The 15,155-nt window shown below is 35.3% G+C and overlaps 1 protein-coding gene across 5 annotated transcripts in view; it reads right to left on the reverse strand.

The window, feature by feature from the left end:
- The window catches only part of KCNT2 (potassium sodium-activated channel subfamily T member 2), a 119,081-nt gene that overhangs the window by 60,767 nt on the left and 43,159 nt on the right, over positions 1-15,155 (reverse strand). For all 5 annotated transcript variants that reach the window (XM_027658496.1, XM_027658500.1, XM_027658499.1 and 2 more), the window contains exons 7-9: positions 14,866-14,940; positions 14,285-14,368; positions 13,609-13,703 (exon numbers count right to left, since the gene is read on the reverse strand). In XM_027658496.1, the coding sequence (XP_027514297.1) occupies positions 13,609-13,703; positions 14,285-14,368; positions 14,866-14,940 (254 nt within the window). The remainder of the gene's footprint in view (positions 1-13,608; positions 13,704-14,284; positions 14,369-14,865; positions 14,941-15,155) is intronic.

Genomic DNA, 15,155 nt, shown 5'->3' on the forward strand with positions numbered 1-15,155 from the left:
GTGACATCTCTCAGAAGTCTGATAAATGCATAGAGGTTTTGCTTAAAATCAGCAAAAAGTGCTCACAACTTGCCAAAGATGTTAATATTAAGCTGGTGCCAGTTTTAAGTCCTTGAACTGAAGGTGATATTAGGACTAATGCTGTATCTGGAGAATGCCCTGCTTTGCACAGAGGAAAACAGTTTTTCATACTAGAAATTGTCTCTGTGGGGTGTTCAGTCTTCTCTAGAGCGTTCATGTAGATGTCCCATATTTTAAAATTAGACATTATTGGAAAAGCTTGTAGAACTAAGTATCCATACAATCATCAAACACTCAATTTACACTTCACAAACTCTGGCTTGAATACTGATATAACTGGAGTGACATTAAAGTAGCATTTTTTTCTCATTCATTCTATCAGATGCATATGGAAATGCTGTCTGTTGACTTCTGAATGACAACACATGTCTCCTGAATTTTAATTACCTTTTTCCTGTGAGACACTACTGAGCTGTGTAATCTGGTCCTTACAGAAGGTGAAGGTGCAGCTAATCACATATCTGTGACCTAAAAACCTAATACTTTCTGACAGAGCCCCTGATTCTTGTGTAAATAATGGAGAGGCAAAGAAAAAGGGATGAGTAGAAACTGCAGCAAGTAAGAGTGAAGCAACAATCAGAAAATACTCTGACCAATAATAAAATGTCAATCCCATCCAAACACCCTGGAGCTGAGGTTTTAGCTTGCTAAAAACCAAATGCTTCCATTTTTTCCAAGCCTTGTGATGATTTCTCAGGTCTTTTATAAGGCCTGTGCTTTTTGCTAATTTATTTTGTGAAAAACAATTTTCCATAAACAATATTCAAACAGAAAAAAAAATTAGTAGTTTTAAATAGATATATAATTTTCAAAATGTTAAAATGACAGAATCTGGTACAATATATCATGTAAAATACATCAAATTTAAGCATTACTATGAGAATTTCCTATTTTCACCTTTCATTCCACAAAGAAGGCTTTAATGCTGTGGGAATAATGGAATTCCAGGACATAGAAATTACTAATTGCACACAAGACAGTAGGCAATAAATGAGGGAGAACTGCTGATTGGAAAGAATGAAGACTGTTATGCTGCCTTTAAAGTAAGTCAGTGGAGAAATACACTTGCTGTTCTTGGGTGGCAACAAATGATCCTATGAATGCAGTAGATCACGCTCAAATGTATTCACTGACTGGACAAAAAAAGTAGAGCTGGACATTGTGGCTTCTTAATATTCAAGGACAAAGTAAATGTTGTAACAAGTCTCAGATATTTTTGCAGCTCTAATACCACTGCATCAGACAGTCCAATGTGAATCTTTCTATTTTTCCAGATATGTTCTTTTCAGTGTATATTTTCATACAACACCCCCCCTTTTTGTTTTTTTCAGAATCACAACAGAGAAGGGAAACTCAGGCTTTGAATCAAACTTCACTTCTGGGGGACTTTGAACACAAGTTGAGGTAAGAGTGCAAAACTTTCACTATACAGCAATGCCACCATGTCAGAATTTAATTCTGAATTTCCCTTCAGCTGGAAAGGTCACTTTTGTTTGTATTCCAAATGTATCCTTATCCCACATGATGGTGTTTGATGATATGATTATTACCCATGAGGTCTTTTACAAACATTTTCCTTTCCCAAAGATCAGAATGTTACATACAGCTAATGGTTGCAAAAGCTCAACTTTATAAAAATAAACTCTTCCTCTGGGAACTCGTGACTTCCAGAAACTGAAGAACATCTTGTTAAGCAGAATAGGATATTATGAAATTACCATCTGTATATAAATATTTGTTGAATCTGAGTGAGAACCTTTCTACTCCTGCTGCTGTGTTTTGTGAAATGAGAAATGGAGCTGTAATTAATTGGCTGTGGTCATTGAGACTGCACAAGTAGAGCCCCACTGTGGGCAGCATTCAGCTCTGTACTTCCATGAAAAGATCTGTACACACTTCAGTCTGTAAGTCTAAAGGACTACCTGTATTTTTTGTATGCTTTCAGCCTGCCCCAGAGCATTGATGGTAAACAAAGTCTGGCAGTTCAGCTTCAATACTGTGTCAGTACTCTTGGCAGCTGAGAGCCTGCTGTGGAGTCTGAGGTTCTGGATTGCTCACACAAGGAGTCCGTATTGAGGAAACAGAATCATGCAGTCAGAACTTAACCACCAGATACTATTCATCTTCAGGGTGTGTACAGAATTAGGTGATATTACACACCTATCCTTTCTCAGGAAGATTAATCAGATAATCTATTTATAATATTCAAAAATAAGATGTGCTGGGCTGGAAAATTTGAATGCAAACCTCTAACTTAATATACCCAATATGTTATGCTTTGGAACATCATGTTTAATGTTTCTTGCAATAGTTTTGAAACATTCTTAGGGTCTAACAGTTGTTATGCAAACCACCCACGCTCCCTCAATCAAACTGAACTAACAATTGGAAGATTCATTATCTGCATATTTGTTAAATGTGCATAAGAAAAAACCTAACCCAGTGTGCAGAATAGTCTATAAGCTACCGACAGAAACCTTTTGTTAATTCTCAACCTAACTCAAGTCATAGCACATTTTAATGACAAATGGATTTAATTTTATTAAGTCAAAATTCTCTCCTTTTCAGATTTTGCCTTTTTATTTGATTTTTAAAGACGTGGATCTTCCTTACACTTTTATCCATTTTTACATCTCCTTGACAGCCTCTCATCTGCTTGCACTTTGAGTGCAACTGCTTTTTGCTGCTCTCATTGCTGCTATTAAAACAACTGCTCCAGGACAAACCAAGTTACCTTACTCTAGCTGCAACATTTTCAGGTTGCTAATACCATAACAAAAATAATTTCTTAGAAATTAACAGATAAGCAATACCCAGGAAAAGTGGTCTTTCTTGCACTGCTTATCCTGCTGTGAAACACAAACCAATAGCAAATACAGGCTGGAGTGGTCTAAAACTTGCAAGTGATTCAAAGCAAATACCACTTGTCTTATTCCCTTTACCCATAGCCATTAGGTGTGCAGCCCTTTGGAAAGCTCACCAGTGATATTTTCCTTCCCAGCTTAAATTTCCATAAAACATATATTCTGTTGCAGAGTTATATAAAGAGAATTTTACTTGTAGACATAGAATAAACTGCTTTCTGCTTCCCATATTCATATCTCACAATATTTTAAAATGATATTGCAGCCAACCCTCATGGTCTGCACTAAGCTCACCTTTTTCCAGAAATTTTCATTCACATTTGTTTTCATCTCCAATTATCTAAAAGGACTTCACAGTATAATGATAATAATGGTAACTTTCACCATTAGAAGATGTGGAGAACTAAGACGGGTATTAGAAAGTTGGCTCTTCCTGGGCTCTGAGGCCTCCCTGAATCATAATCTACCTACCTCACAAATTCTTCCTTTCTAATTCCAGGTCCTGCAAGTCTAGCTTGTGGAGTGACTATTCCATACAGCACTGGTTTTGTATGTGATGTATAACCAAAGCAAGAAAAACTAGTTATGGACTATCATATACTAGAAACAACTTTTCAAGTGTTTACTAGTAACCACAGCAGTGTGGGATCAAGGGTTGGACTTGATGATCTCAGAGGTCTTTTCTAACCCAGCTGATTCTATGATTCTGTGATTCTATGATACTGAGTTTATGGATGCTTTTATGAGGCACCCAAAAGAGAGAAAAGCACTTCTGAAGAAAAACAACAGAATGTGCATTTGAAAGACTAAAGGGTGAATAAATAGAAGACCCAGACACGTAGGCTAGAAAGTGATGAGAAATCTCTCTTTCTCATGGCAGCTGCTCGCTGTGCTTTATATAATCTTTCCAAGAACAAAGAAGAGAAGTTTGCAGATATGAATAGGAGACAGATGGAATATGATGGAATAATTTGAACATTTTCAGAAGCCCATGTGATGACGACTAGGAAATGTTACAAGTATGAAGGAACATAGAGTAATCTGATGAGCAGCTTCTATTGGACAGTGTTTACACTTACAATAAGGAGTTCATTCTTGCAGGTGAATACTTACAGATCAGTGAATGCAAAAGCTTTATGATAACTTAAATGAGTATATTAACTGCTCCATTTTCAATTTTATTACTGCACTTTTATTTACCTTTTAAGTAGACGTGTATATTTTTATGAAATAAAGATGGTATATTTTAAATAAATGTTAAAGATGCCATACAATAAACGTAAGCACGTTGTCCAGCATTTTTAATAATAACTGGAAGTTTCAGTGAAAATAACAGTGCTGCATATTATTTAAATTATAAGGCTGTGCTGCTCTAAAACATGCTAACTCCTTTCTGTTTATTAAAATGAAGCAAGCAGACACATTTGTTCTCCAGGTCACAGGTTAGATGCACATATCTGTTTTCTGCATCTCTGGATGTTGGATAAAACACACCTCTGTGGGTGAGGACTTTGGGTAATGGGAAACTTTCTATTGTTCTCCCTTCTGGAAAACTTAAATGTAGAAAGAGTGTTTAAGGTAAAGGGCTGTAGTCAGATCACCTGAGGGCAGGGGTGTACACTTCTCGCATTTCAAACTGCACTATGAAATCACTGACTCATCAGTGGTCTTTGTTATCATTATGAGTATTTGTCTCCAATATTTTGGTTGCTATGTGTATAAATTTGCCATCATTCTTTCATATGCATACGTGTTGTAAATTGTTGGTACCTCTGTCCCGCCTGTACATGGGCATTTACATATTTTTTCGCCCAGGTGTGACACTGTATCCCTAACTATGCCTTTAGTCTTCAATTCTTTGAAAAATATCTGTCTAAAAGTTATAGTAATTTCTAATGGAATACCAAGTACGCAGAAGATAATTTTTTTTCTTTTAAAAATTCATTTTCGAAGTTATTTTTTTTCTTTCAAAATCCATTGTAAATGCACTAAAAGCCTTCTCCTTTTTAGATGATTTCATATCACAACCTGAGCTCTGCCAAAACCTCTGAGATGTCCTTTCAACATTCCATAAAGCTATGCCTAATGTAAACAGAGGGTGAGTTTCTAGTGGTGCCAAGTTCTGTTAGTATGGCCAAAGTTACATCAACATCTTTTTTAACTCGTCACTTTCTGATTTGAGAAATATGAACTTTGCTAAACTTCACACCCTTAAAATATAGTTGGAATGTGAAACAGACAATAAAAGTGAACATATCACTAAAGAGCATAATGAGTTACCGCTTGTTGGAGAACCAGAATAACTCATAGCATCTAATAATACAGTTTAGTCTGTTATCATAAACCACCACAAACACCAAATCTTTGTAAAGTTAAATAAATAGTTTGTCAGTCTAATGAATCAGTCAATGAAAGATATATTTATTTTTTTAGGTCTACATGGTAATGACAACTTCATTTCTGAGCCATTTCTGACCTGTGAGTGATGATGGTTTGCTGCCAGCCATTGAATGATGAGGTAACATTCTCAGCATAGTTAGTCATCATTGTTACATGTGGCATTCTAGTTGCTACTGTCTAAAGTGATAGAACATTCTTAAAGACAGCATGTGAGTATCAGGGTTTTCTTTTTACTGGAAAGATAAAATGAAGCATGGGAAATGTAATGCCTTCCTGTTATGAAAGAGGTGAAAAAAAATATATAAGGTTTAAAACACTTATATATTGAATAGCCCCTTTAAGGGGAACTTTACATGCTTTTATTTGAGTCCTCCCAAAACCAAAGCAAAACCTAAGATTTATTTTACTAATATGATGATACAGTATTTCACATCCTGCAGACTCTGGTTATATTCCAGATCAACTTTCATTCTAGCATTCTATTTTACTTAAGTTATTCTTGTCACCCCTGTTACAAGGTAACATACAAAGGTAACATACATCTTTTGCACAGATAACATTTATATTTTCCCACAAGGTATCTACAAGTCTGTAGGTATTTCAAGTCTGTGTGTATGTGTGCATGTATGTTTACAAACCAATGGAAAGCTTAGTAGAAAACCCACATCCCAATAATTTGTGTGCCTGTTGAGTTTACCTACCTAGCTCCCTATGTCTTAATCCTGAAATCCTTTTCTCTGGCTGCATTTTTTCTGTAGATCTTTTTCAAGTGCTGATACTTTTGAAAACACACATATCTGAAATGCCTATTGCACATATTAAAATATGGTATTATTTTTAATGCAATTTTTTTCTTTGACATTCCTTATTTGTCCTTACTCTTTGGACAATCCCTTCTACATTTTCCCCAAACCCCTCTTTCCAACACAAAAAATTAAAGCACGTTTTGCCAGTTTTATTTCTAATTTTACTAAGACTTCAAGTATTCCTTACAGTCACTCTGTCTTGTGCTATGTTCCTGCAAAAGAGCAAGGACAGGAGTGCATTCAGACTAAGAGGAATTTTATGTGTTGCTTTACATGTGTTGGCAAGCCTTAATTAGTTAATATTAGCAACTGCTTGATTCTATTATAGCCCACAAAATTCAAAATATGATTGCTGAAGAAAAGATACCATGGAGATGCAGTCTTTTAGAATTGTATTTCTAACAGTTCTAACGTTATGACTCAAAATCGTTTACGTTTTTCCTCTGTTTGTAATGGTAATTGGTCTTTGCTGCCAGAACAACCTCTGCTTGTCATGGTATCTGGTAATATTATTACTGTATTACAAGATGTCATGATAATAAAGGCTGAAAATTTGTTCTCCAAATGGCATATTCAGAGTGCATAATGTTTTCCAAAATATTGTGTCTCCTGAATATTCTCAATACATCTTTAATGAAAAGATTATTGATGTAAATATTAGCAGCATTTGGTATTTGAGAGACATTTTTACATTCCATAGAACTTACTGGGGAAAATATTAGGAAAGCACCTGAGAGAAATTTTATTTCCTTCTTGAGCAGGAGTTTGGTTTTGAATCTATTTTTACACTTTACTTAAATATGCATATTTTGATTACTGAAAATATGCATATTTTCAGTACCTTCACACGGCAGAAAAAAATTATTAGAAGAGAAAGATCAAAGATGATTCACAGGATACAGGCTGGAACTTTCAGAATGGAAAGTAATTCAATGTCTAACTGCCACAAAGAATAAAGGTCTTGCAAGACAGACTGAAAATTCTTCCTAGTGTCAATTTAAAATATTGATTTATAGAACACACTACTAGACTGTGAAATTGCAATCACATTAATTGTCAAAGGATGATTTACCTGACCTATAATGTAGGAGTACACACCATATGAAATACTGAAATATGTGGTACAACAATAGAGAACAAAAAATGTGCATAAGTTTGTCTTTCGAATTTATTCAAATTTAACTTGGCCCACCTCTGTCTAAATTCAGTTTGGAACTACCGATTTTCAGATTAATGAATGATCTGCAACCTGTGCCAGAAAATCAGCAAAGTTTGATTGTAACTTGGAAAGATCACAAGTGTGTGAAGCCCTGACTCATTTTCCAGGGTGAAATAGAACAACAGAAATCTCTCAGTCATATTGTTTACTGGCTTAATTTAATATTTCTATAGATATTAAAAATAGGAAGATTTGCTTATAAATAATCTGTTCTTAATAGTCCATTTCAGAGAGGCTTTGTGAAGGGCAGCTCCCTGAGCTATCATTTAGTCTATCTATTATTTTTTATTTTAAGAAGACAACTACTCACACTAAGAAGATAATTAAGATTGAACTTTTTAACCTTTATGACTTTGTTTTACAGACCACAGTAAATAAGCTATTCAGATTGTTATTAATTTCAATGCTGTGTCTGTCTAGTTTTACATATTCCATTACATCAGTTGCACAAAGAATTCCCTGCATGAGGCATGGGAAAGATGCTGACCTAATTATTTTAGAAATAACTATGCAGAAACATCTAAAAAGATTAACAAAGGAAATATTATGTCACTACCAAATTAATAACTAAAATAGCATGAAAATCACTGTATAATTATCTAGGTTTCCATAGAAACTATGTTTGATGGATAGCCAAAAAGACTTCTGATTGGGCTTCACTACTTCTGCTCTCCCTATAATACACTTGATTTCTGATCTGCCTTTCACAAAGAACTAACTAGTTTTTTGGTAGCATACATCCATATCCTATATTCCTTAACCAGGACTCTTCAAGAGAACTAATCAAGCATATGATTTTTTAAGATCTGAACTCTTGAACTTAAACATGTAAAAATATTTTTTAAAATGTGCTATTACAAATACCACGCTGTCAACGAAGAAAAAAATTTGTGTATGGTAATATTTCTGTGTTGTCATAATCCAGTAGTTCCATAAAAATTAATCTAAGAAATGAGTTGTGGGTTTTATTACATTTTGTCATTGTAATTTTTCATTATACTTGCTCACCTTCTGAAAGGCTTTGGATCTTAAGTACTAATCATATGGATGTAAGCAAATGGTCCCCTGTGCCAGCAAAAGTGAAAAAAATGCGGCTCATCACATGAGCTCATATTCCAAAAGAAACACTAAGACTTTTATCTGAATTTGTTTCATTTAAATAGTCTAGATTGCCAACTATTTGTGGCAACACCGCTTTCCCATGCTTCTTGTCCAGCAGATTTTAGCAAAGCCACCTTACAAATTTCTATACCTAAAATTTCTATAACTCTGTATATAGTATGTTTTTTCCTACCAAAGCTGACGAGAGTGTTGTCCTTGTGTTCAGGCACAGCTTTTCCCAGAAGGCAGTATTTCACATAAACTCTAATTGAATTTACAGGTTGTGTGCTCACAAATAACAAACGGATATTCTGAGAAATGTTTTGCTGTTGACCTCCCAGAAGCTGCACAGCCTTTCCATTGTTCCGTCACACGTGGAGGTGTTAAGGTAAGGTCTGAAATAGAGCTCAGCTCTAACTGCACACATGCACAGGAAAATTACCCAAAGAGGCTGCCCTGATTCCAGCAGTTGAGAAGCAGGACAAGGGTGGGAGCTGGTGCAATGGATGTGGAAGGTACTGCATGTGCTACCTGGCCTACTTCTAGATCTGTTTTCTTATCTTTGGAGAGCACTGCATAGCAATATTTCAAAACAGAAAATAGAGATCCCTTGTTTGAAAGAAGCAAGTTCCTGACAGATCTGCTTTATTTCAGAGAAAGAAAAGCACAACCACTATTATTTCAGTACTTTGTGGGATTCTTGTTATAGTTGAATAATTTATTTTGTATTATTTACAGTTACTCAGAACTTTCAATTAATCTTGTATAATATTCTAGGATTTAAATTCTGCAACTCCTGTTTAGTTGGTTAGGTCCTGAGATTTTATGTGTTTTACAATCCTAGAATCACTGGGTTTTAAAAGACAGAATCACAGTTCTATTTTGTGCTCTCCTTGAATGCATAAAACCGCCCTCTAAATCAAACTGAGATTGGTCCTGAGCACTGAGACTGCTGTACAACAAAACATAACATCACAGACAGAACTGCAGACCCAAAAAGCGACATTTTATTCTACTTTATATAATCCACCAACACTCTTCATCCTACTTAAGGTTAGGCATCTTTCTTGGAGAACTGCCATTGTGGGCTCCTGATCAGCACAGAAGAGTAGAGAAGCACAGACCTCCATGTGGTGATTTAGTTCCCTTCAGATCACCTTTGAGTTGCTTGCATCTACTTATTGATAATAAGGGGAACTGGAGCACTGAGATGGCTTTTTTCCTTTAATATTTTGTGTGATTAATCCTTTTCTGGTTGGTCATTTTTTTTCTCTGACACAGTGTTCCAAATCCTAAGGTCTTGATTTGTCTTGTTTGGACTAGATTATTGTCTGGATTTGTTTTCATTCTTGCAAGCAACTTAGTCATACTGTTACCTCCAGATGAGAATTGTGACTGTGTAATCGACATTGAGGCTACAGTGCTGACATTCTACATTTATGCTGTAAATTGTTGTGTGGAAACATCCCTATTTTCTGATGCTGAAAGCACTGAAGTGTAAAAAATGTTGATTGACCTCAGTGAGCTTTCAAGGAAAGCATAAACAAAGTTTCTGCAGACTTCAGTATGAAAAAAATACATGTCCATCTCAAACAGTTTGTGGCCACGTTCTTTGCAAGCTAATCCCTCTACAATGGTAGTATATGACTAACACTGCTTTAGAATTCAAAATAAGTCTTAATAGATGATTCACTGTATCACAGAAAGATGCCTGAAATAGTCATTCACTGTTATTTGTCTTCTTGAACAGTTTACAGAAATAATAAGTATTCCATTTGACAAACAAGTGCAAACATCCATTAGCTAAATGACACAATATATATTTTGACTAGGTCTGTAACTTTCACTAGTACTCTGTCAATAGTAACTGCTGAACAGTCTGCAATGTAGAAGTACATGTGTTTTAGCAGATGTATAATTGCTCTGGTTATAAGGCCACTGAGGTGTTTAAAGAAAGAAAAATAATTGGATAGCCTAATCTGTCTTTAAAGTCAGAAGAAAAGAGAAAAAAAAAATCCTTGTATGTAATTTGTAAACTACAGATCCATGGAATTGGTCTTACGAATCTATTGATCTGCAAATGAGTTCCACCCCCCAATCCATAAACAATTATCACCAAAGATCCAAGAGTGGAGTGCAGCATAAACTTTGGTGTGATTACTGTTTGTTCTGTAATAATATTGAAAATTGTAAACTGTATACAGAAATACGAAGGAGCCTTTTTCCTACTATATCCTGAGTGCAAAGGACAGCTTGAATAATGATTGGAAAGCTTACACCTGAGTTATAAGGTATAAGTTGGAATGTGTTTATATGTGTAACCGCCATAGGACTCTCATGTGGAGATGTAAATGATGGGTTTACAGATGATGCATGAGGTGAAATTTAATTAATTTTCTGTGGGTTTTCTGCTAGACATGGTAAAAGTTATTTTGAAAATACTTATATGCAGACAGTCAATGAGGAGTTTCTCATAGCCTTTTGGACTTCTTATAAAATGGTGTAATTCCCATACAAAGCTACACTGTGTCTCTTTCCACGTGTCTGTTAAAAAATGTGGCTTTGAACAGAACCCTCTTTTATAAAGTTATAAAGCACTTCACAAGTGCTGAGTAGCCAATGTTGCTATTGAAGCAGATGGTACAAGCAAGCTTGTCAACCAGGAGCCAAGGAGGGCTGTGGTGTTTCAATTTAATCCATACAGCGCCTTAAAGTCGCTGGTCAGCAGGGAGGCACAATGAGGGCAGGTATCAGTGGTGCCAAAAGGACAATATGGGCATGTCCCTCATACTCTCAGGGGAAAGTGTTCTGAAACTGTATTCAAGCTACTAATCTGGGCTTATTGATTTTGCATTACTGCTACATGGACCAGGGCACTATTTCTAAATGTAACTAGAACATGGTTATGAAAATGCACAAAACTTTTGAGTGAGCACCAGTCTTTTGTGCTACATTAAATGTACTGATAAATCTAGTGCTGGCTCCAATATGTGTTTGGGGGTAATATAATTGGTTACTGCTTGCCACTGCAGAAAATATGAAAGATAGCCTGGTGAAAGACATCCTTACGTGGACACATCCCAGCAATGGACTTTGGTCCTCCCTCAGCATGAAGAAACTTATGTAAGCTCTAGATGCACTCTCTTAAAATTAAATGCTGTCTCAAATTCATCACAGATTTAACATAATCAGAGATTAAGTTAATTAATTTTGATAATTTTTAATAATTTAAATATATAATCAGTAATATAAAGTAATAATGTGCAAAAATGCACATTAATAATGTGTGTTCATGTAAACAATAGCAACAATTACCTAAACAGAATTCCAGTCTTAGGCAAGCTGCAGATGTTTGAACTACTATTCTTAGTCATTCCAAAAATGCTTCATTTCCTTAGTTATTGCATTACTGGGTGTTTTCATCTTACTTGGCTTATTTTGCAGTCTAACAGGATCAGTTCTAGGTCAGTAAATAATGATCCATAATAAGGTAGTAGCCACAGCTGTTGACCCCAGACATAATTATGGTAGGTGAGCTTGCCATGTTCTGCATGTTTTACTGCCAGTTACCACAATGCCTGTTGGTCACCATAATACATATTTTGTACAGCAGTTCAGTAAAAATATTGAAGTAGGTAGGTAAAAAAGGTGTAGGCTTATTTAATCAATACCACCCTGTATTGTAAAAAAATAAAAAGCAAAATTAGAGTAATTTAAAAATGTCCAACTTCTACATGATAGAATTTTATGCATTCTTGTTCAACTATTGTAGTCCTTATTCATATAAAATTTTGTATTAAAGGGCCATAATATTCAATAGGAAATTAAATATCACAAAAGTTCATTAGTGTATAGAACAGGCAGCATTTGTCATTATGCAGATGTGTCACCCTAAGACAAAGGGTAAAACTGGACCATTCATTTAGCTGCAGGCTAGAGCAAACTCCTCTTCTTGAATAAAGGATTGAGAGGGATGAGACTAGAAAAGGCCATGTGCTATTTTACACTGTTATTACCAAAAGCGTTAGGCAGCACATAATAGTGACTATCAGAAATGCAAGCTAGAGAAATAAAGTAAGAGAAAATCAAATCACTGTCTGCAAAATGACACACCAAACTTTATCAGTATGCTGACCTAAAGGCATCTTGTCTGGCAGAATAAATACAGGTGATTTAGCCTTTCCACGCAGAATCATCATCTCTGTTTACTGTCCCTTTGTACACCATCTTGTTTCACACTGTACACCATCTTGTGTTCCCCCTGTGTACAAAACTCACTTCTCAGGCACTACTGATGAGAAAATGCTGTATGTTTAGTAAGCTACTGAGTTACTTTATAACCAGAACAAAGACTCACCTAGTCAACTTTATCTGCCTCCAGCCCTGGTTAACAGCAGATCCCTAAGCCATACTATAAAAACGGAACAATCAAGTGGTGTTTCCTGTAGACCATTTCCTCCTCATCTGCAGTTTATGAATTTCATTAACCAAGTTTATTTGTATTTAATGCCCTCATAGATTTTTCTCCTTGCTTCCCAAACTCATGTAAATTTAAGTTTTTCAGGTCTTTCAGCAAAACATTCTTCAGAGTAACACATTTTGGTTGTTTGAACCTACCATCTACTACTATCAGTATTCTAGATTAATAAATTCTACACTTTCTGTAATCTGGATTACTAACACCTATTAATAATCCCCTGTACTTCTTATGGGAACCTTGGTCAAAGTGTTAATTGCATACTTTTCATGTCTTTGTTCCACCGGTCAGAGAAAGATGACCTTGGTATGGGCCAATATAATTCTGTTGGTACTCGTCCCATCTGAGTGACTTTTCTGGTGAGACTGCACTCTTGGTGCATATGTAAATTTTCCCTTATGCCTTTATCCTGTGTTTTTGCATCATCTGTATTTCCTTAATTAGAGTGAGAATGAGTCCCTTTCCTGTACCTGCACATTCTGTTTCCAAACCCAGTGTATCTGAACCCCAGCAGTGCCAGGTGCTAGTTAACACTTTCACTGAAGTATACTATTCATCTTATTTCAATGCATGGTTTCCACAAGGTCTGTTTTATCACCATGGAGTAAAGAAAACAATGCCAATATATATAATAAAAACAAAGGGATTGTGGCCACTTACCAAGTGAAGATAAGACATAATAAGGTGGATATTAAAATGAGGACTTGATTAAACATTGCGGACTGTGTGCGTTGGATGGCTCGGTGAAGATCATTCTGTGTTAATGGAAAATAGGTGTTATTTTTGGTTTTGAATTACTAAGCCATGAGCTGATTCTATAGAGGAATTATATAGTGCCCTGATAGAAATGCAGTCATTCAAATGCACTTAGAATTTGCTGAAAATATAGAAGGGTGCAAAAGAACCAGCTGTGATTCTGTGATTATTTAACTGGTTCTTTGTTCGTCCTGGCACAATTCTGATACTATTGCAAGCTGCCTTAAGGTCTGTCTGCTCATGTCTAGCTTACAAATTACAGGCTGCAAGGACCAATTAAGGTCTAACAGTTGAGTTCCCTGCAATTGTGCATGAATGGCTGAGTAGCAAAAGAACCATCCACTGCCATTTCCTTTATTGGCACAGTAACAATTTATCCTAATTGAGATTTCATTTCACGTCTTATTTTTTTCTAATTTTGATGCAAAGCAGTTTAGTAATGGTTGACCATTTGTATAATCTAAATACAGATCTGGTTAGCTTCCTATTAAGGTTAGACTGTACTGCCAAAATCCCGCTAGAGACAATATACTAAAAAAAAATAGAAACTCTAAAATATTTATTTCCTTTGCATACTTACAATCATATTCTCTAAAGCATGCTTTGCCAGCCAACAGTTTAAAAATACAGGAATAAACAGGTTTCTTAGGACTGGCCAGAAAATCTGAAAGAAATTAACAAATTAATTACAAGCTTTTCTAGGAATATTCTGAGGAACAGAGCTTTTCTGTTCAAGCAGCAATGAAACACTTGGTAAAAATACTTACGATTAATGGGTTTCTAGTGTGAGATATGGCTTTAAATATAATTTTTTCTTCCTTTGTGATTAACTGTATGCAAGATTATTTGATAAAATAAGAACAGGTAGTTTTCACTGCAGACATGAGTGATTCTTATATTTTTATAATCAGCTGGCTTTTATTATTGATTGTGCTGTAGTTGGTGTTAGAGGGTTTTGGGTTTGTTTGTGCCCTATCAAAAAGGAAGGAGGAAAGTGATCTATATTATTACTTCACTCAAGTAGCAAAGTATCTTATTGACAAATTTCTGTTCCCATAGGCACAAACTCGCCATACATCCAAGATTCAAGGTTACTTTAAAAAAAGATCTGTGCAGCTATAAAAGTGCAATATGCAAATATATTAATTCAAATATGTTTACCGTGATGATGAAAGGGACAGCATTAATTATTTCCAGGAGAAAGGGTATTCTCAGAATTTGTTCCCAGATATTTCCCTTCAAAGAAAAGGAAAAAAATCCACAATGTCACAGTAGGATTACATATAGTTCTGATGAGAAATATATGTGATATTCCAATGAAACATATGGAATCTCTCCCACTACCTGAAATTCAGGAAGATAATTCATCTCAGATTTAAACACATATGATGGATGTGAATATAGAATATAGACCACTCTGAATTCTTTTTCTTACTGTTGATCATAATGTA

The sequence above is a fragment of the Corapipo altera genome, unplaced genomic scaffold (genome assembly GCF_003945725.1).
Source record: "Corapipo altera isolate COAL_440 unplaced genomic scaffold, ASM394572v1 79, whole genome shotgun sequence".
Classification (NCBI taxonomy): Eukaryota; Metazoa; Chordata; class Aves; order Passeriformes; family Pipridae; genus Corapipo; species Corapipo altera.